At 36.8% G+C, this 23,931-nt stretch overlaps 1 protein-coding gene across 1 annotated transcript in view; it reads left to right on the plus strand.

Moving 5' to 3' along the window:
* LOC125259820 (leucine-rich repeat-containing G-protein coupled receptor 6) overlaps nt 1-23,931 on the plus strand; it is a 114,049-nt gene that overhangs the window by 37,939 nt on the left and 52,179 nt on the right. The window contains 1 exon segment of the mRNA XM_048177759.1: nt 10,761-10,832. Within this exon segment, the coding sequence (XP_048033716.1) occupies nt 10,761-10,832 (72 nt within the window).

Raw genomic sequence — 23,931 nt, forward strand, 5'->3', positions numbered from 1 at the left:
AAGTAAGTTTACTAAAAAAGGTTAGTTAGAACAACTGTTAGGTTTTACAGGTTCTTTATTTGTGAAAAAAAGAGATCTTTAGATTTTGTTCTTCACATTAAGAAAATAATGGTTATTTTAAGAATTATTCACTAAAAGCTTCTCTGGGAAACCCAGAAAGGTTCTTCTATGGCATTGCTGTGAAAAAATAAATAAAATAAAAACCCTTTTAGAACTGTGTACAACCCAGTATACACCTGGGGGAGGACATACAAGAACATGTCTGCTAGTAGAGTATAAATTCCTGACTATAATTCCTCAATAAGTGATAAACACCTTTATTATTTAGGGGTTAAAATGAAACCGATGTTTCTTTTCACCATCAGTGGCATTGGGTCTGTGTTGAACCATATAAAGATATAAGCCTATATTTAGCATAAAAATTGTTATCACTTTTCTATAAAATGTAACTTTTTTTCTGCATAAGTGTGATATGTCTGCTAGTACAGTCAATATTTTTGACTATCATTTCTCTGTAAATGATAAACATCTTAAACATTCATGGGGTACGTGCGACACAGTGCTGGTAGGGTCAACACATGCCGGCTTTCTCTCTAGCCATGCTTATGTCATGAGTCCTTAGAGGGCTAAAAATGCTTTTGTAACCTACACTTCACCTCTGTCCAGAGCGTTAAAGTCATGAAAACATGGACAGGTGGTCCTATTTCACTTAATCATCCACTATATATAAAGGAGTCATTCTACAGTTGCAGTGGCAGATGCAGTCACTCATTTTAGATCAAACAGCAACACACACCATTCCCATAGAAAACCAAATACACTTTAAAATACCTGTTTCTATAAATGGGAAACTTATAATAATAATAATAATAATAATAATATAGCTATTTGCTGTTATTGTTTATTATGTGGTAACCATTTTATAAAAGCAATAAGACACTAAGGCTATGTTGTAGTCATAGATCAAGGCATCTCCTCAATGTGAAATGTGTAAATGCCGCCGCAGCTGTAGAATGAAGTTGAAGACAAAGGGCAGAATAACATGTAAATGTATGGTGAAGGGGGAGAGACAGCAGAGAGAGGCAGCAGCTGTTTGAAACTAGTAAAGTCTTCATTGCATGTGTTGACGTTTACGAGTATCATCTTTCCAGTGGCCGTGCATCAAAACCCCTACATGTGCAAACGGTGGGGGAAGAGATTGCGAAACAGCCTCGATATATACCATATTCTGCAAGGCATCCTGAAGGGGGACGAGGCTGTTATGAACAAACGCTCCTCTAACTTGTCGCATTGCCTGAACACACTTAGTAATAACTGAAATAATTATCAGGAACCATGTGTTCAGCGCCTAAACATGGCTGCCAGATATTTCTTTTGGTCTCAAAACATTGTGCTTATGACCTCTTGTGAACCAGGATTACGCCTATCACATCTGCCTTTCTTTAATTAAAATAGAAAAAAATATATAAAAAAAATAAAGAAAAGCAATATCTTCTTGATTGCAGTGGTTGGAATAGGAAGGTGCGTGTGCTGTGTGAAGAACATGACTTTCTCCGGAAAGGCAGCAGGAGATCGGTTACACTTCTTAATGTCTTAAATCAACATTGCCCATTTGGCTGAAAAACAAAAGTCGTTTTCATTAATTGTAATTATTGCAGTAAAATAGCAGCATGTGTTAGCTGAGTGTGGAAAGAACTAAGGGTTACCACATGAGGGAGCGGTCTTATATTAAAAAGGAACTGTCAAAAGCAGGGTTATTAAACTGAAGACGTAAGCTATAAAAACTTAAAAACATTTTCGTAAACTAAAGTAACAAAATTATCTATGAGATGAATGAGAGTGGATGAGAGTAACAAACTATTAACCAAAATTAAATAATATTTTTCATAGTCATTCTGATTTCAGTTTAATCTGTTTAGAAGACATCCCACCTGCAGATGGCGATATAGTCTGTGATGCAAGTAAGGTTGCCAAAAGTAAGATTGTTTTTACACAAACCCTGGACCAACCCACTGTTCACATGAGGATGAACGTTCACCACAAAAAAGGCGATTTGTAAATGCGTAGAAAAAATGGTAGACGGGCTGAATTGAAAATGCAAATTCACTCACTGACAGTAGGTGGCGCTTACAGAAAAACAGAAATACCCTGGTTACTCCAGCACACAAGTTGCTGCACAACTTTCTGTTTCTGACACTCAGTTGTCACAGAAAATAAAGGAATTCAAACAGTATTTACTAGGGGTGTAACAGTACACGTAATAATACTGATAATTTTCAGTATGGATCTTTCGGTTCGGTAGACATGTGTTCCGAACGAATACAGTGTTGTATAAACCACTGCATGCGCAGAACTTCTCTGTGTGCAGAACGTGATTTCAAACTCTGAGTTTGCCCCCAAGGATGGGACAATATTGCTTATATCGATATACTCTGATGTTGCGAACACATCTGAAAAATAATGAAGGTCACAGTGTGAGATGCTAAGTGCACAATACAAGTTGTCTTAGGGTACGTTTGCATGACAAAGATGTACTAAAATGGAAAAGTTTTTTATTAGATTTTTTTGCTGACTATGAAGCCCTGCACATGACATGCAAAAAAAAAAAAAAAATTGTGTGCATGATTTACTAATTCGTTCCCTCGATTTACTAAATCATGCACACGATTTACTATTTTGTTCCCTCGATTTATAAATCATGCACATGTTTTAGTAAATCGAGGGAATGAAATAGTAAATCGTGCACACGTTTTAGTAAATCGAGGGAACAAATTAATAAATTAATAAAAAAAGATTTAGCCTACTATTTTTTTCCTGCACGTCATGTCCGGGACTCCGTAGCTTACAGACGTCAACATTGTCAAAACGATTAGAACCACTGCATTATTCATGACAGGCCAGTAGATGGCGATTTCACTAAAGAAACACTACGCGCCTGTAGACTGAACACGTTATACACATGCACATGATGTCACCGTTTTCACAAAATCACGTTTTTGTACTTTACATGGAGATGATAACGGTATCGTTTACAAAAACGTACACTTTGAAACCAGATTTCAAAAGCCTGCGTTTTCAGGGCCCCAAAATGCCATTGTTGTGTAAATGAATGGCCAAAACGCATACATTTTTTCCCCCCTTTTTAGTTGAAAGTGGTATCGTATAAAGGGCCCCTTAAAGGGTTAGTTCACCCAAAAATGAAAATTATGTCATTAATGACTCACCCTCATGTCGTTCCAAACCCGTAAGACCTCCGTTCATCTTCGGAACACAGTTTAAGATATTTTAGATTTAGTCCGAGAGCTTTCTGTCCCTCCATTGAAAATGTATGTACGGTAGACTGTCCATGTCCAGAACGGTAATAAAAACATCATCAAAGTAGTCCATGTGACATTAGTGGGTAAGTTAGAAGTTTTTGAAGCATCGAAAATACATTTTGGTCCAAAAATAACAAAAACTACAACTTTATTCAGCATTGCATTCTCTTCCGGGTCTGTTGTCAATCCGGGTTCACGACTCCGCAGTGGAGTCGTGAACACAATTTAGTTTCTTCAAACTAAATCTTAAACATGGCTTACCCTACTGCCAGATGCATGTGTTGTTTAATACATTTCAGACACAACTTACATCTTACAGTTGCATATACTTACTTGTAAATGTTACAAATTCTGGCACACGTGTCGTGCGTGTCAAATAGATGGAGCAGGTTATAAAGGGAGAACAATAATTCTAACCTTATTCTTCAAAATTTTGCTAACATATTTTGCATCCAAGAGCACTTCAGATCTCTTCCCTCAATTACAACAGCACCATAAACTAGAGTGTGTGTTGCTGCCGGTTGCAGCAATATTGACAGACTTTTTTTTTTAAGATAGACAGTAAATTTTTCAGTAAACCACTGTTTTGTTTTGTTACTCCCACAAACAGCTGTTCAGATTTTTATTCACAAGAGTACTGAGACAAGAGAGCCATTTTCAGATTGCTATGTACTATCACTATAGTAAATATAGTAATTGTAGTTATAAATATAGTCAAGTTGTAGTTTCATGTAATGCCCGGTATACACGACCAAAGATAGCCTAATTTTCTGACAGGTTCAGAAATTGAGCATGGTCATCTCAGAGTGTGTTTGCTGCTACAACGTCTACTGATTAGCCAACAAAAATGCATAATGAAATGACGTATTCAAGGCGACATGGTCAAAACTTAAAACTACTTACCTCAAGCTCCATTTGCAAAATTGGCATGCCAAGTTGGCCTCTTTTTCCTAGCCACAACCACGTCCATATTCCCCTCTTTCGCTTCCTCCTCTTTTTTTCAGCGCACATAAAAACCACAATTGCCATAATGCAATTCATCTTGTCATTTGTTTACCACTAGCACACGCTGATTGTTTTTTTGATTCTTCTAACTTAGCCTAAGCTTCAGTAGATGTCATCATTGTACAGGCTACATGTATGTCATTAGATTGATCTACACTGTAAAAAAAAACGGCAGCTTGGTTGCCAGAACTTTACCGTAAAAAATACAGTAGCAACATAAAAAAAAACTGTTAAATTTACGGTAAAAACGTATTTCATTAACAATTGTTAATTTAATACCAACCTAACGAAGTATAATCTGTTTTGCAATTCAGTGGTGATAAGATCTTGTCATTTGACAACACTAACATTTACCACTAGCTAAACACCATCACACATGAAATTTTAAAATGCAATAAACATTAATTTAACAACATTAGATGTAACATAAAATTGTTTTTAGAAAAAAATGAGAAAAACTAAGAAGAAACAGAGATTCGAAAATATATGAAATGTGAAGTTCAGGGAATTGTAACTTAGTTTTTCACTGTAAATTTTACTAAGTTATTTTTCATTCAGTAGATGTCATCATTGTACAGATCTATTCTACGTATATATGAAACTTTCTATATGTCACCGCAGCATTAGTCTTTTATTGATCATACTGTGTGAATTGTAATGATATTATAGGATTGCCGAAATCGCACACAGTCTGTAGCAGGCATAACAGAAGTGGCTCTGGGCATGTGACCAAAAGGCAGAACCTGATTTCACCAAGTACACCATGTTCCTGGATCAATATCTTTGTTGATCCTGGAACAACATTTCTATCAACCAATCAAGTTTACAGTTTATGTCAAGTTTAGGCTTACATCCAGGGTTAGGTGCTTCTACAGTACATTTCTGTTATTCACCTATCATTTCACTCTGATTTTAGGGGTAGGGTAGGATTAGGTTTAGGTTTAGGGGTAGTGATAGGTTAGGTCTAAAGCAAGAGCGCAAAATTTGGAGCTCTTTGGAGACAGCGATGGGCGGTTATTTACATAGCTAAATATTAAGCGTATTAGCACAGAGGGCATTTGCTAAATTAAAATGGAGCAGGTGGTAAATCCTTGATCAGCTTGTCTTAAAAAAAGTTGTTAAATCCCATTATCCTCAGTTTTGACTTAGTTCACTTTCAATCGAAAATTACCCCAAGCTTTACTCACCCTCAAGCCATCCTAGATTTATATTAATAAATATCTAGCTAGATATTTTACTTCATAATGTGTAAAATATGGATTTTTCCTTTTTTTTTTTTACACAAACGCATCGCTTCGCTTCAGAAGGCCTTTATTAACCCCCCCGGAACCATGCGGAGTACGTTTATTATGGATGGATGTGGATGGAGGCACTTTCTTCAGCTCATACTCATTGATCCTCTCTCACTGCCATTATAAAGCTCGGATGTGTCAGGATATTTATTAATATAACTCCGACTGTGTTCATCAGAAAGAAGAAAGTCAGATACACCTAGGATGGCTTGAGGGTGAGCAAAGCTTGGGGTAATTTTCAGTTAAAAGTGAACTAATCCTTTAATGAGGTTGCTGAGGTTTTTTGTTTGTGGTTTGCTGAGTTTACACAGCTATAAATCTTTTTTTCTGATATTGATTTAATGTTCTGGTTATTTCTTTGTAGCTGCTGTAGGCTAGCCGTCAACACCTTGATGGCAGAGCTCATTAAGTCATAAATAGCAGTTCATGTGTGCGATATTGGGAGCAGTTCAAAACTCAAATATTCCCTCCAGTTTAACAGGTTTGTGTTGACTGCATTCCATGCCACCATGTCAGTGGAAAACAGTGGTGGTCAGGTCAACTCATTCTGTTTCTTTTCCTGAGTGAAGTTTTCCAGGCCCCATCTACAGCAAATTAGCTTTTCACCTTGTCATGGTTGACACACTGACAAAACAAATAAATAGCAAAGTATCAAAGTCTCTGTGATGAATATTTTCAGACTTTTCAGTTTATCTTCTCAAGCCTGGTGGTCTACGGTTATGAGAAGCTGCCCTTTTGGCTGTTTCAGACCTCCAGGGACAACAAATGAAGTAATGTTGCAGTTTGGTTGCATCAATGTCGATTTGACATTGCCTAAATGAAAACCTTGTTTAAATGTTCAGGCTTAGATGTTCAAGGTCTTTGCAGTAAAACCACTTCAGCTGATTCCCGATTCATCACCAACACTGCAGCACTATTTCACTTCTGGAGTGGCTCAACCCTCAGTTTGAATAATTTATTACGCCTATAGTTTGAGTAACTCCATTGAGATCCATCAGGCTGCGTCTGAAAAATGCTGCCTTTGCAAACATAGCTGTCTATGCTGTCCCTCAATCGTGTGTGTGTGGTCGGTTGAAAGAATAGCAATGGCATCTGACAGAGCAGTTAAAAGAAGTGAATGAATTCAGTCATTTCATGAGTTCACACTTACAAATAATCAGCTACTTAATAGTATGCCTTTCAAATAGTAACGGTATGCGTATATGGCGTTCTGTCCGAGGAGAGGGCTCTGAGCTCGGTATTTGGCCCGAACCCAGAGTACTCCCCCCGTATTTCTGGTTTAGGAAAGTAACCAGGCGAGAGTGAGGAGACAGGGTGGTGGAGGGATGCTGAAAACTGTCAAAAAACATAGGTCAGTTGACTGCGTATATACTGTATATAGGTCTCCACTCATGTTGATTGGGTAGACATGTTGATTGCTGATTGATGACTGCTGGTTGGAGTGATGTGATTATTAATTAACTTTCATGGCCCCCAGAATATTTTGTTTTATGAATATCTGAACTTACAATATATCAAAAGAAAGAACAGACCCCCTGCTTTAAAAATAAATAATAAAATAAAATAAAATAAAATAAAATAAAATAAAATAAAATAAAATAAAATAAAATAAAATAAAATAAAATAAAATAAAATAAAATAAAATAAAATAAAATAAAATAAAATAAACCTTTTATTCTAACTTCAAGCATTCTTTTTTATCAACACTTGAATGTGGTTAAGTTTCTTTAAAAAAAAAAAAGCAACATTTTGAACAAAAATCTGAGAAAATAATATCTTTGTCAATCCAAATTGGATTGAGAATGATGATCAAAACACAGATGAGTAATTGAGTCCTCAAACCCCCAAGCTTCAAGTCTTGTACCTTAACGTTACAGTTTTGATTTATAGCTGTAAGCAGTTGACAATTGTTTCTTTTTCATCTGTGTTTTGATCCAGAGATTCTGTACTCTTTCAGAAGATGTGTAATAGCTGCCGCTACCATGTAACAGTGAAAACATGAAATTGAAACCATGAAACAAAAATTGTAAGGAAAACAAAATATCAAAATGTAAAATACAAACATAAAATAGATTGCTTATATAAATGCAAAGCTACTTTTAAATGGTCATTGATAGAGAAAAATGCTTTTTGCCTCCAACTCAATAGCTGCATTTCCACCGAAATAACCCGGATTAATTTGTGAACTTTTTTCTCCAGACCTGTTGCTGTCTGCGTTTTCATCACGGTCTAAAGTACCGTGAAGATTAAGTCCAGTGATGTAGGACTGCGTGTGACTTTCCAGTTCCCGCTGGATTGCATCCTCCGCATATAAGCTTAATAAAGCCTGAACCTCATCGCCGGTCCATCGGTTGTATTTTTTAAACTCCATCATTGATTCAAATAGCAAACTACTTTTACTGCACACACCGCAACAGACATTAAAAAATGGTAGTTGAAATAAAATGCTGTGTTAGGGTTGAGCATGGTCATCTCACAGTATGGTCAACCAATCAGCATGTTCAGCGCACAAGTCCCACCCCCGAAAGTTCCTGAACTGTGAAAAAGTACTACCTCATGAGCAGGGACTTTCTGAGGGGGAATTTTTATCCAGAACTTAGTCATTAGTTCCAAAAAAAAGTTATTTTAATGCTGTTATTGTTAGGGAAAGTTATTGCAATGCTGTTATTTGTTAGCTAAAACTATTAATATATATATATATATATTTTATTGAAATAAATCTGAAATAAAATAAAATAAATTTAAGATGAAAAGCTTAAACTAAACGAAAATCAGAAACTGAATGAAACAAGTGCTAAAATTACTAAAACTGAAATTAAAAAAAGTTCAAGCTAAATGGAAATATATAAAATGACAAACAATGACAAATGACTTAAACTAAAATTAAAATGAAAACTGAACATTCGTAAATTTTTAAATATTGTCCCTGCTGAAAACAAACAAACAAACAAACAAACAAACAAAAACAGCTAAAACCAGCCTATGCTGGATGGCTGGTCTTCATGCCTAGTCATAGCTGGTTTAGCAGGCTGGTTTCAGTGGAGTTTTTGACCACTTCTTTAGATAGTCAGGCTGGTCAGCTGACCAACCAGCTAAACCCAGCTAAAGACCAGCTTAAACCAGTTACATCCAGCTAAAACAAAACAACAAAACAAAACAAAATTAAGACCAGTCAACCAGCTAAGCCATTTATATATATATATATATATATATATATATATATATATATATATATATATATATATATATATATATTATATATATATATATAAAGCTAATTTGCGATTTAAGATATGGGGATATCAGTGAACACCATCAAAGGTCACAGGTCAATTAAGACTTCAGAACACACTGGGGTGTTGGGTATGTATGAGAGTAAACAGAAATATATATATACCTGACCCCGAAATGACTCTTGAGGTCAAATTTAAAATTTAAGAGAGAAAAAAATATAAGATGATCAGGATGCTCTGATTAGTTTGAAGGCAGAAAACATCTGGAACACAACTACATGCACACACATACTGCAAACCAGAGAGGAAATTACATCCGTTGAACAATAATTCAGAGTGGAAAGTTTTTTTTTCCTTTTTTATTGTTTTTTTTTTTCTTCTTTCCACTCTTTCTCTCTGATGGATGGTAAAACGTGCAGGTGTGGGTTTTCTTTGATATGAGATTCCACATGTTTCATTCAGAAGGGTCTTAACTGCCTTCAGAAGAAACTGTCAAAGCCAGATCCTCTCATCAACCGACCCAGAGATTGTCCAGACCTCTGTCTGAAGGTGTTGTCTAGATCAGGCAGAGTCTATAATCAACACGATTGATTAGATATAGTTGGCAGAGCTGATAAAGACATCAGATCCATGTGCTCTCTTTGGGTTTGGGCAGAGCGGGTAATCACCACACTAACTCTGGCTCTGGAGCCCATTAATTAATTGAACGGGAAATTGAGAGAGGCATTTGTAATAATAACAATACATAAAAAATAAAACACAAAGCCAGATTTCACATGTTGTAATCAAGGGTTGAATTGTTGCTCTGTTTTTGAAGCCAGCCAACTGATGTAGGCGGTATTTTCATTTGAAATGCGAGACCTACTGTGTTGGATTACTCATAATTACTCTAGGAGTATAATCAATATTGTGCAGTTTTTCATCTTGATTGTGCTTAAAACTTAATGAATATCACAAGATGAGAATGAGGATGTTGATCAATGATCACAATCATGTCTGCTCAAGTTATTACCAGAAAGTATGGGGCCGTGGAGCCGATGATGTTAAATTAATGAACTCAAACTAATTCAAGCATAAACTCATAAACTAAATATCAGCATTTCTCTGAAACACGTAGACCTAGATTAAACAAATGATTTGTTCTCAACTGGGTCATGATCCAAAATGAGTCACAGTTCTGTTCTGATTGACACAAACAGCAGGCAAAAACAATGATAAACTTAAATAATACAGTAAAACTATACTTAATCATGCATAGTTCACTTATAATACACTTTTAAAAGGGAGGAGAAAACAAATTCACAAAATGTGGCTTGCTAATATTAATTCTGCTGTTGTTTATGCATTTATAAAACTTGACAGTTTTCCTGTCTTGTTACATATTGCTAGATCTGTGCAGTTCCTGATAATAAAAAGTTCTGATTATGAAGACATTTTTATACAATACAAAACTTTTTATATACTTTTATTATGATATACACTACTGTTTAAAAGTTTGCTGTCTTTTTAAAGAAATTAATACTTGTATTATTATTACTAAAATAATGCTAATAATCTGCAAGAATGCATTAAACTGATCAAAAGTGATAGTAAAGACATTTAAAATGTTACAAAAGATTTCTATTTCAAATAAATGATTTGAACTTTCTATTCATCAAAGAATCCCCCCCCCCCCAAAAATGTATCACGGTTTTTTACAAAAATATGAAGCAGCACAACTGTTTTCAACATTGATAATAATAATAATAATAATAATGATAATAATAATAAATGTTTCTTGAGCAGCAAATCAGCATATTAGAATGATTTCTGAAGGATCATGTGACTGAAGAGTAATGATGCCGATAACTGCATAAACTGATATCATTGTCACTGCCGTTGACCCTCCATTTCTGTTTTTCTTCTGCTTTTAGGGATCTCAGTATGAACAACATCAGTGAGATTCAGCCCAACGCTTTCCACAACCTGCACTTCCTCAGTGAACTGTAAGTACACACTTCCTCACATTTCTTCACTCCAAGTACACTTCCTCTGTGAACTCTAAGTGCACTGCAGTGTATTTTAGTTGAGTTCACCTCTATGGTGTGACAAAACGGTGTACACAAAAAATCCAGTTGATGAGTGGTTATTTATGTGAAGCGCTTCAGTGAAGGTTAAGTTGGAGAGTGACGCAATTCCAGATGTGTTATACAAGATCTAGATAGCATAAAACCATGAATAAATAAATAAATGAAATCATCAGCTTGGGTTATAATGACCTTAACATGCATTGTGTATTAGCTGATGTATAACATGTTGATTAACTTTCTATTAAAGGTTCATTAATTTAGTAGCCTAAATTTTTACCAACATTAAAATGAATGTAAGGGATAGACCAATTATTATATATATTATATTATATTATATTATATTATATTATATATATATTATATATATATATATATTATATTATATTATATTATATTATATTATATTATATTATATTATATTATATATATATATATATATATATATATATTATATTATATTATATTATATTATATTATATATATATATATATATACACAGTGGGTACGGAAAGTATTCAGACCCCCTTAAATTTTTCACTCTTTGTTATATTGCAGCCATTTTCTAAAATCATTTAAGTTCATTTTTTTTCCTCATTAATGTACACACAGCACCCCATATTGACAGAAAAACACAGAATTGTTGACATTTTTGCAAATTTATTAAAAAGAAAAACGTAAATATCACATGGTCCTAAGTATTCAGACCCTTTGCTGTGACACTCATATATTTACTCAGGTGCTGTCCATTTCTTCTGACCATCCTTGAGATGGTCTTACACCTTCATTTGAGTCCGGCTGTGTTTGATTATACTGATTGGACTTGATTAGGAAAGCCACACACCTGTCTATATAAGACCTTACAGCTCACAGTGCATGTCAGAGCAAATGAGAATCATGAGGTCAAAGGAACTGCCTGAAGAGCTCAGAGACATAATTGTGGCGAGGCACAGATCTGGCCAAGGTTACAAAAAAATTTCTGCTGCACTTAAGGTTCCTAAGAGCACAGTGGCCTCCATAATCCTTAAATGGAAGACGTTTGGGACAACCAGAACCCTTCCTAGAGCTGGCCGTCCGGCCAAACTGAGCTATCGGGGGAGAAGAGCCTTGGTGAGAGAGGTAAAGAAGAACCCAAAGATCACTGTGGCTGAGCTCCAGAGATGCAGTCGGGAGATGGGAGAAAGTTGTAGAAAGTCAACCATTACTGCAGCCCTCCACCAGCCTCTCCTCAGTGCAAGACACATGAAAGCCTGCATGGAGCTTGCTAAAAAAAACACCTGAAGGACTCCAAGATGGTGAGAAATAAGATTCTCTGGTCTGGATGAGACCAAGATAGAACTTTTTGGCCTTAATTCTAAGCGGTATGTGTGGAGAAAACCAGGCACTGCTCATCACCTGTCCAATACAGTCCCAACTGTGAAGCATGGTGGTGGCAGCATCGAGGGAAAGCAATTGAGGGAAAGATGAATGCGGCCAAATACAGGGATATCCTGGATGAAAGCCTTCTCCAGAGTGCTCAGGACATCAGACTGGGCCGAAGGTTTACCTTCCAACAAGACAATGACCCTAAGCACACAGCTAAAATAACGAAGGAGTGGCTTCACAACAACTCCGTGACTGTTCTTGAATGGCCCAGCCAGAGCCCTGACTTAAACCCAATTGAGCATCTCTGGAGAGACCTAAAAATGGCTGTCCACCAACGTTTACCATCCAACCTGACTGAACTGGAGAGGATCTGCAAGGTAAGAATGGCAGAGGATCCCCAAATCCAGGTGTGAAAAACTTGTTGCATCTTTCCCAAAAAGACTCATGGCTGTATTAGATCAAAAGGGATGCTTCTACTAAATACTGAGCAAAGGGTCTGAAAACTTAGGACCATGTGATATTTCAGTTTTTCTTTTTTTAATTAAATCTTTTTTAAAATTAAATCTGCAAAAATGTCAACAATTCTGTGTTTTTCTGTCAATATGGGGTGCTGTGTGTACATTAATGTACAGGAAAAAAATTGAACTTAAATGATTTTAGCAAATGGCTGCAATATAACAAAGAGTGAAAAATTGTAAGGGGGTCTTAATACTTATAGTTTCAAATGAAGTATAGCATGTTAACACCGCAGGATATGTCAACTACCCATTTATATTTGGTCTTTATCACACCAATCTTGTATTTTTTTGCAAAAATATAAATTTTTCATAATTTCCCTTGTCAGACACATTTAACACTGCATGTGTCATAAAGAAATGTTCTCTTCAAAGCTCAGAGATGCTACAGTACTTCCTGCAGCTTCATCAGAGCCACATAAAAGATCAAACGTATTTTAGACCAACATCTAGCATGTACAAACTCTGTCTAGACCTTTACGTGTCAGGCATCAATCACAATAAGTTGAAGGCTAAAACCAATATAGCATGTCTGCTCACACTTTTCCCCCTGAAGGACCAATTAGCTCAGGTGAGACCTAGCGTAACCCCTTTGAGAGTCTCTGGAGAGCGTTAAAATTCGAATGAAAAGCACCTGGCCGCTGTGACTGCTCGCACATGGTGCCGTCAACAGCAGCAGCAGCGGGTCTGCGGAGCAGCTGGGAGTATGGGCCACCTGACTGACAAAAACAGGATGGATTGGGAATGCCCAGAGCTGTCGGAAAGTGTTGGGGAACATGCAGACAGCAGGAGGCCTGCAGGAAATGTAACATTTTTCTAGGAGTCAATATTTATGGCGTGGCTGTCAAAGCAAACGGACAATTCCTCATTCCACTTCACTAAATTAGTCCTTACTTCCCTGGGAATGGCGTGCTGTTGCTACATTTCAAACAAACAGGTTGTTGTAGAGGAAGATGTCGAGGCTTCAACAAAATAGCAAACCTGAAACCAATGTGTTTGGAAGTGTTGAGTCCTAACCCCTGTGTTCAACTAACTAAGGCTAAGTGTTGCCAATTAGCTCACGCATCATTATATGTCATCATGACTCGATACATCAAGATGCATTACAACATCATAATTGTATCTCGACTGAAACTGCACTTCACTTTTTTCCAGGCGTCTCAAAGAAGGGCTTTATATAAACTTTCTGATTCTGTGTTAATTTAACTACAGGAAATTATGTGAATTCACACATGTGAAATGTAATTAATCAAGTTAATGAATCAGCTTAATTAAGGAATTACTAATTATTTGGATCAGTATTCTAAAGTGAAAAACATGATAACTCTCTAGTAACTACTGAAGTCATTGTAAACTTTTGAGGTTTTTTTGTACAGTAATTCTTTCTGATGCATTTGGTAACACTTAAGTAATTACTAGTGGGTTACTATGATCTTCACTTTAGAATACTGATCCAAATAAGTAGTAGTTCCTTTAGAATTATGTAGTAACTCTTGAGTTATTACTATCCAATACTTTACAAAAACCTCAAGTTTACAATGACTTCAAGCGTTAGTTCACCCAAAAATGAAAATTATGCCCCTCGTGTCGTTCCAAACCCGCAAGACCTCCGTTCATCTTCAGAACAGTTTAAGATATTTTAGATTTAGTCTGAGAACTTTCTGTCCCTCCATTGAAAATGTATGTACGGTATACTGTCCATGTCCAGAAAGGTAATAAAAACATCATCAAAGTAGTCGATGTGACAACAGTGGGTTAGTTAGAATTTTTTGAAGCATCGAAAATACATTTTGGTCCAAAAATAACAAAAATTACGACTTTATTCAGCATTGTAGTCTGCTCTATTCCTTTCCATTGAATTGATTCCATTGATTGAATTGATTCCATTGAATCCTTTCATCTGTCGGCATTGGTAATGCACTTTTACATCGCCGTGGTTGTTTTTGGCGATTAGGACATCTGCGACATGCACATTTGCGCACCATTTTAAAAAATATAGCAATACCAAAATACAAACAATATAGAATAGCTTGAATACAGTGTGCGTAAGGAGCAGAAGGGGGCGGTAATGCACCAATAAGCTGGATGCCAACTGGCGTAAAACAGGAAAGAAGAAGAAGAAGCGGAGTCGTGAACGCGGATTGACAACAGACCCGGAAGAGAATACAATGCTGAATAAAGTCGTAGTTTTTGTTATTTTTGGACCAAAATGTATTTTCAATGCTTCAAAATGTCGCGGATGTCCGAATCGCCAAAAACAATTACGGCGACGTAAAAGTGCATTACCAACGCCGACAGATGAAAGGATTCAATGGAATCAATTCAATGAAATCAATTCAATGGAAAGGATTCCGGAAGAGAATACAATGCTGAATAAAGTCGTAGTTTTCTGGACATGGACAGTATACCGTACATACATTTTCAATGGAGGGACAGAAAGCTCTCGGACTAAATCTAAAATATCATGACATAATTTTCATTTTTGGTTGAACTAACCCTTTCAGTAGTTACTAGAGAGTTATCATGTTTTTCACTTTAGAATACTGATCCAAATAATTAATAATTCCTTCTGAAGGATTTGGTAATATTTCAGTCATTACTAGTGGGTTACCATGATCTTCACTTTAGAATTAATTATATATTATGCATTATTCACGTTAATAATGAACCTTTATATAATAGTTCTTAGTAGTTCTCTGAGAGGTATGAAAAAAAAATAGTAGTTACTGATTAGCTAATAGTTATTACTAATTCGTTAATCAGAGTTTCTTGATAGTTAATAATAGTTACTAGAGTGTTAATAATCCATTATTCATTTGTTCCTGTGTAGTTATTAATTAATAAAGGATCAGTATTCTAAAGTGTTACAAAATCATTAAACAGACTTTTACCAGATATTACTGGTCCGAGTTTAGTGACGTTAGTTAATAAAAGTCTGATATCAGTAGTTCCTATAAGTTTTAAACATGCTATTGTATACAGCCCCTCTTGAAAAGAACAAATTTGGACTCAAGTGTTTTATCAAATTATCGTCCTATCTCGAAACTACCATTTTTTTTAATCTAAAGTCTTAGAAAAAGTTGCATTAAACCAAGTGCAGTTTTTTTTCTAGATCATAATGACATTTAAAAAAAAAAAAAAAAAACTCTGGGTTCAAAGCAAATCACAGCACAGAAACGGCCCCGCTTAAAGTTTTAAATGATATTTTATTTCAATTAATTCTGGTGATTCTGTGATTCTAGTCTTGCTAGACCTTAGCACAGCGTTTGATACTATTGATCTCGATATTCTTATTACTCACCTAGAAAGACTGTGGGTATTCGGGGTATAGCTCTTGAATGGTTTAAATCTTTTCTGTTTAATGGGATGTTTTCAGTTAATATTGGTCAGCTTTACTCCAAATCTGCTTCATTGATTTATGGTGTTCCCCAAGGTTCTATTCTTGGCCCAATTTTGTTTTCACTTTACATGCTACCTTTAGGTTCTATTTTTCAAAAGGCACTGACTATCTTATCACTGTTACTAAGACACTCAGGTGTAACTACCTCTATAAAAACAGGACAGGAGGTCAATTGAGGCATTAGTAACCTCTTTACATGAAGTTAAATTATGGATGTCATTGAATTTTTTTTTAATTTAAATGAAAGCAAAACTGAGATAATCTGGTCCAGGACCTCTGTTTCCCAAATTCTTTCTGATATGGGAAATTTAGCTCCACTCTTCAAATCGGTGGTTAAGAATCTTGGGATACAGTTTGATGAGTCTCTGAAATTCAATAAACAGATCAACTCCTTTGGTTAAATCCGGCTTTTTTATTATTATTTGAGGCAAACAGCAACTTATTTATATACATACTCACACACAAGTGTTGATGTAATATTGTGAGAAAAAGAAATGGGATATAATGAGACTATAACGCCCCAAGCACTGCTTGGCTTATATACTGGAACCGTAACATTGTACACCTCATTAAAATCATATCATTTTTATTTTGACTGTAGTTATTGTTAAGGAATATAATAGACTCCTTTGTTCAGGTTCAGTAAGTGCATTATGAACAGCAAGAAACTCCCAGAGACAGTTTGACTGAAAACACATTAGTGGGTATTAGTGGGAGATAAATTTCAAGCTTAGCTCTCTTTGATGTGCTGCTGGGAATGATGAATTTGTGTGTTTTTACCCTTTCTGGTACTCATTTACACCCCTAGGCACCGCAGTTTGCATTTAGACTTGTGAGTAATTTCACGAGTCTAAATTACAATTTTGAGGATCATCTGTAAAGTTCAGCATGCCCTGGGGACGACTGCGGGCTCTTTGGGAGTTTTCGCTTTTTCTTTTAGTCTCTGTTACACCTTAAGCTGCCCACAGAAATCGAATGATTAATTGGAACAATCAAATGTGATAAAATGTGTATGATGAGAGAATTCAGACATGTCTTTATGTTTGTCGTCCAGAGAGGCAGATCTGACCCGACCCAAACGCTATCCCTCCACATCCTGTGTTTGAGTTATGCGCTGCGTGTCTACTTCAATCAGAGTTCAGACTGAGCCATCAATATCATCTTGTTCACTTTTGTAACACTATAACCCACCAAAGTCCCTCAGCATTACATAAACTTCTCCCATGACCTGCGGCTGTCAGATTCTGGCTGCTGTCCTATCAACTCCAAGGTCATCTGCGAGTGTGGAAGGGGGAAGAGGAAGTCTTGTTGTGCGCCTTTGGGACAGATGAAATGCAATCGGAGCCCAGCATGTCCTTCTACTTCCTGAACCCCACCTTTTGACTTCTGCTCTACCTCTCCTTCTTCAGAGCTGATGATTTTCTGAGTTATGTTGAAAAAGCTACTGAGCTGCTCTGTTTTGTATACTGTCTAAATGCTGTAGCACATCTAAACTTAATGAAAGTGATTTAAACAGCTTTACATAGGCAGAAACTTACAAATAGCCTTCTTCATATAAAACACACAATGATTTCCAACAGAATTTGCCGTTATGTTACTTGTCAAGCTAATGATGTTACTCTAATAAGCCTAATAAATGCCTAGCAAATATTAGGCAAAACAATGTTCCTGTTTACACCTGGTATTAAGATGCGTTTTGGTCGATCGGATCACAAATGGATGAAGCTAAATACAGGTGTAAACAGGGTGTAGATCATTTGTCCAAGTTCAACCACTTTCAGGAGATAGTCGAAAACACATTCGACCGGATTGCCTTTGTAATATAAACGCTCATGTGACGAATGTGTTGAAACAAGCGCAAAAGACCGCCTACTCTCCACCTACTGACCTAATATGTAAACATTATGGGAAGTGTTCTAGACAGACGGGATTTAAACTTTGTCAGCTGAAAACTCAAGTTTGGTTTGAAGATGAAAAACATACCAAGCACAATGTTCTCTCATCATTCCTGATTTCTAACACACACTCACAGCGTTTGGCTGGTCTTGCGTCTGTCAGAGCAGAAATGAAAGCTGATGCTCTTTTTCCGTTGTCTCAGATCATCTTCATATATAAATTGTGTGAGCTTATTTTGTCCATTAGATAGAAAGATCAGAAAAATCAAATACATTTACCCGTCCATAGACCCTCCCCTTGAAGAAATCAGGACAGAAGTGGTCGAAAGTGGACAAAAGAAACGGATTAAAACACCAGGTGTAAACAGAATGTGTCTGCCTTGTGATCTACTTGTGATCCGATCGACCAAAATGCACCTTAATACCAGGTGGAAACAGGGCCTATAGGGTGACCACCTGTCCTGCAAAATGCAGGACAGTCCCAAAATTGGGAGCTTTGTCCTGCGTCTCGCAAGACGTAAGCAGTGTCCCACGTTTCAATTATATCTGTATTACTTTTTTTCTTCCCTGAAATTACAATACCACAATAAGAAATATAATACTAAAAAAATGTGATTGGCATTTAAAAATCCATTTGCGCAGCCATCATGTTCTAGCTAGAGCGGGAAAATAACCAAATAGCCTTTCCAACTAATATATATCAACATTTACATAGTATAATAGTAATAAATTTATCTCTCCACACTTGTCTCTCGCTGTCCTGCAAAATCACATCTACTGTCCTGTAACAGAGCAATAATTGACTAGTCACCCTTATTCAGTTTTCCTATTCACTATTTTCAGCAATACCTTTCAGTAATGAGTGAAATATATTTATATTTGACATGTCTCTTGCCTCTGTTCAGCATCTAGGACAGGGGTGTCCAAACTCGGTCTTGGAGGGTCACTGTCCTGCAGAGGTTAGCTCCAACTTGGATCAACACACCTGGAAGTTTCTAGTATGCCTAATAAGACCTTGATTAGCTGGTTCAGGTGTGTTTAATTGGGGTTGGACAGTGGCCCTCCAGGAGCAGGACTGGACACCCCTGGTCAGATAAATACTTATTAGGCTTGTTGCAGTGCATACTGAGATGTACTTATCACTGAGGTGTATGTACATGCAGTGCTGCATTAGACTTTGTCTAAAGCTAGGTATCGCAATTGACATGACGTTGTTGACTTTTGTTTAGAGCGGCCTCACCATAAGCACACTTATTATGTCATAAAATGCTGTTGTTGTAGTAGGCAGCCTTTAAAAAGAAATACACTTTAACATACTTTTAAAAAGAGTATACTTTAAAAGAATGTACTTCAAAGTACAAAATGAATGTAATGTTTTTGGACACATAGTTGCTTGTTAATTGCAATTAAAGGTGCCCTAGATTATGTTTTTAAAAGATGTAATATAAGTCTAAGGTGTCCCCTGAATGTGTCTGTGAAGTTTCAGCTCAAAATACCCCATAGATTTTTTTTTTATTAATTTTTTTAACTGCCTATTTTGGGGCATCATTATAAACGCACCGATTTTATGCTGCGGCCCCTTTAAATCCCGTTCTCTCCGCCCACAGAGCTCACGCTTGCCTTAAACAGTGCCTTAACAAAGTTTACACAGCTAATATAACCCTCAAAATGGATCTTTACAAAGTGTTCGTCATGCATGCGTCGGATTATGTGAGTATTGTATACTGTAATATTGTTTACTTCTGATTTTGAATGAGTTTGATAGTGCTCCATGGCTAACGGCTAATGCTACACTGTTGGAGAGATTTAAAAAGAATGAAGTTGTGTTTATGCATTATACAGACTGCAAGTGTTTAAAAATGAAAATAGCGACGGCTCTCTTGTCTCCGTGAATACAGTAATAACCGATGGTAACTTTAACCACATTTAACAGTACATTAGCAACATGCTAACGAAACATTTAGAAAGACAGTTTACAAATATCACTAAAAACATCATGTTATCATGGATCATGTCAGTTATTATTGCTCCATCTGCCATTTTTCGCTATTGTTCTTGTTTGCTTACCTAGTCTGATGATTTGGTTGTGCACATCCAGACGTTAATACTGGCTGCCCTTGTCTAATGCCTTTTATAATGTTGGAAACGTGGGCTGGCATATGCAAATATTGGGGGCGTACACCCCGACTGTTACGTAACAGTCTGTGTTATGTTGAGATTCGCCTGTTCTTCGGAGGTCTTTTAAACAAATGAGATTTATATAAGAAGGAGGAAACAATGGAGTTTGAGACTCACTGTATGTCATTTCCATGTACTGAACTCTTGTTATTTAACTATGCCAAGATAAATTAAATTTTTCATTCGAGGGCACCTTTAAATGAAAATGTATTTTAGTTTAAATTTCAAATGCAGTTAGCTGAACTTTAGAGTGTAAAGTACATCTTTATGTGTAATTTATGCAGCACGTTTGAGCTTCCGCAAGAGGTTTGTGGATTAGTTTTACGATCTCTTTATGAACTTTTTGAAGTGTCAAAGTGGTAGTTGCGTTTCTAGGGTACCATTAATAAAAGCTATTTAAATACCCTAATTGAACTAAGGCCTAAATGTAATATCAAATAACACAGTTAAAATTATAATCAGGTATTTTATTGTACTTTACTGTGTTAAGGCAGGAACATACCAAGTCGACAGTTGGCCGTCGGGCAGTTTTTGTTCGTTGGCCGACTAAGTTTTGTCAGTGTGTTCTGCACCTGCCTGTGTTGGCTGAAGTTGGTCCTCGACTGCTTTTTTTCGGCCGATTCGACATGCTTCTCATTTACTTTGAATGGGTGACGTCATGCGTTGCCGAACTGAATTGTGGGTTCCGTCGCGTCACTTCACTTCACTCACGTTGCAAGTGGCAGAAGTCGAAGATTTCTCAACTTTTCAAGCGCCAATGCAGGCGTCATCCAATCAGATCACCCATATGCAAATACCCTAGAGCAGTCGCTAGCCAATAGCGCTTCGTGCAACACCGGGAAGTAATGTGATTGGCTGTTATCACTATAACGGTCGCGTCAACACAAGCTTCAGACATGCCCTCCGTCAAGCGTTGGTGCTGACGCCCCTGTGTGAATTGATTCAACATTTGAAGATGTTGAAAATTATATAGTTTTGAGAATACGTTTGAGATCGCGAATGGGCTCATATTCGTGACCTCAAACATAAAACTAGCCTATTATTTGCTGAATTTACTGGGAAATGAGCTCTGACGGAGGACAGTGATGATGGCATAAAACATCTGCTCAAACTGAACCCTTTCAAGCTCCAAAAGGTAACAGAATATGATTTATTTTATTCTTCTGTAATTGTTACTCTAATATCAGAGGAGTTTTAGATTATCATGACAGGTAGAGATCCTTCCGTGTTAGATATATATCCGGGTCGATAAAGACCCGAATATGTAAGAATGATTGGCAAAATAGTCATGCATTTAAGGGATAAAGTAAAACTTTCAAAAGTGCAAAGTTAAGTATGTTAGGAAACAGCCATTAATGTGTACTCTAGTACGCTTCAGTGGACTTTTATTTCATGAACACTGTATTGTCAGTAAGAACGTTTTTTTTTTTTTTAAATATACTTTTAAGATTTGAAGTACACTACAAGTGCACATTAAATACAATTAAGTGCACTTCTTTTCCACAAGAGAGGTCACTAGATTTCCAGAAAAGTTTAAATAATTTAAAGCTTGTATAAAGTAGCACAAAGATTAGAAGAGACAGGAATTCCAGTCCTTTGGTATTTGTAGTGTATGTTTTTAGTTAAAAAGTATAACCTTGATTAAAAACCTCCTACCTATTTCATAAACCATGATTTATTCTGCTGACAAAAAAGCAATTTCAACCAGCCTAAAGTGGTTTAGCTGGTCCTCTAGCATGGTCTAGTTGTTCAGTTTGTTTCCCAACCTGACAAATGTCCAAACCCCCTCTGAAACAATCACAACACACCAGCATAACCAGCTGGAAACTTCTTAGGCTGGTGAAGCACAAGCTTCTTTCCCAGGCTTCAGCAGTGACTGACATGTCAGCACTGTTAAGAAGGGAAGCACTCCAATGCTAAAGACCTGGAATTCCTGTCTCACACCCGTCCTCCTGTTTTCTTAAGTCTTTTAATCTTCCTCATCCTGTGTGAGACACAAGGCCACGGCCAGCTCCCCTCTCCCACCTTTCGTTCTGTGTCTGTAATGGCTCTCAGCTGAAATCACAGTTCATGGCTCCTTCGTCATCAACCAAACAAATCCTGGCCAGATTGTTCTTGTGCTTTATTATTGCAAGCTGATGCTGAGCCATTAGAGGGCTAAAGGTATCTCCATCTCACTGCAGTCCACAAGACACAGCTGATGGGGTTTAATGGGTGCATTGTTGCCCCATTTGAAAACGGTTAATCCCTCATGTGAAGGCCATTAATCAGCAGCTCTGACGGCATTACGGCTGGATGGAAATACTGCTGGTGTTTGCTTTACTAATTGCGATTTGTAGCGAGCGGGAAACTCTCACGTTCTCTCGAGTGAAGGTTAACTGGACACACTGTCAGGAAATGCATGAGAACTGTTTCCTGCTAGGTTTAAGAGGAGGAACGGGAAAGCTAAGGGAATTGTGTGTGCACAGAAATTCATATGATTATTAAAACTGATTAAAAAGGGACCCATTATGCCCCTTTTTACAAGATAAGTATAAAGAGTCTCAGGTGTCCCCAGAATGTGTCTGTGAAGTTTCAGCTCAAAAAACCCCCCACAGATCATTTATTATACCATGTTATGAATGTCCATTTTTCAGTGGAAGGAAAATGTATCATTTTTTGTGCATGCATCTTTAAATGCAAATGAGCTGCTGCTCCCTGCCCCCCTATTCAGAAGAGGGTGGAGCCTGTACAGCTCGTGCCTCGAGTACTCAATCAAAACCAAACAGATATTTTAGTTTTTGGCAATCATCTCTATCACGGCCACGCTCACAATACATTGCAGTTCTTTTCTCATCATAAAAGTTAATAACTAGCATGCATTTTAAAGCCATAAAATGATATATGGTTTTCTGAGTGCACACATCCGAAGCACGCACACAGAAAGCTGGCTGTCAGATGGCGTGGGAGTATTAAACTGATTTCTCTTTCACGTCTTATTGCACTTAAACTGTCAAATACACACAAGGTTATATCGGTTAGGTCTGTGAACGTAAACAGCAGGGAAAAAAAAAAAAAAAAAAAAATGTGTGTATTAGATCTGTGTATTAACATGAAAGCAATGTAACATATGGTACCTACTGCTATATATGCTGTAAATGTTAATTAAACAACAAAATAAAAGCAGAAAATCACTCACTGCTCTTGGCTGAATAACTTTAGTGGTTTTAATAAGAATACATTTCTTACTTGAATGCTGCTGTGAACAGCTCACTCAGAGGAGGAGCTAAGCTAATAGGGCAGTCGTGGCCGGGGCTTCCCTACTTTTGCGTACGAGTAGGGAAAATCTGGACGAGTAGGACATGGAAAAAAAATGTAATCGTGCGCACGATTTACTAATTCGTTCCCTTGATTTACGAAATTAAGTGCACGATTTACTAAAACGTGCACACAATTTACTATTTCATTCCCTCAATTTATAAATCATGCGTAAGATTTATAGATCGAGCGAACGAAATAGTAAATCGTGCACACGTTTTAGTAAATCGAGGGAAGGAATTAGTAAACCGTGCACACGATTCAGCCTACTATTTTTTTCCTGCATGTCATGTCCAGGGCTCCGTACTTCAGAGAGTGGCATTTAAGTGAATATGTAAATATGTGCTGCATGTTCTCCTCTTAATTTA

This window comes from Megalobrama amblycephala, linkage group LG24 (assembly GCF_018812025.1).
Source record: "Megalobrama amblycephala isolate DHTTF-2021 linkage group LG24, ASM1881202v1, whole genome shotgun sequence".
Lineage (NCBI taxonomy): Eukaryota > Metazoa > Chordata > Actinopteri > Cypriniformes > Xenocyprididae > Megalobrama > Megalobrama amblycephala.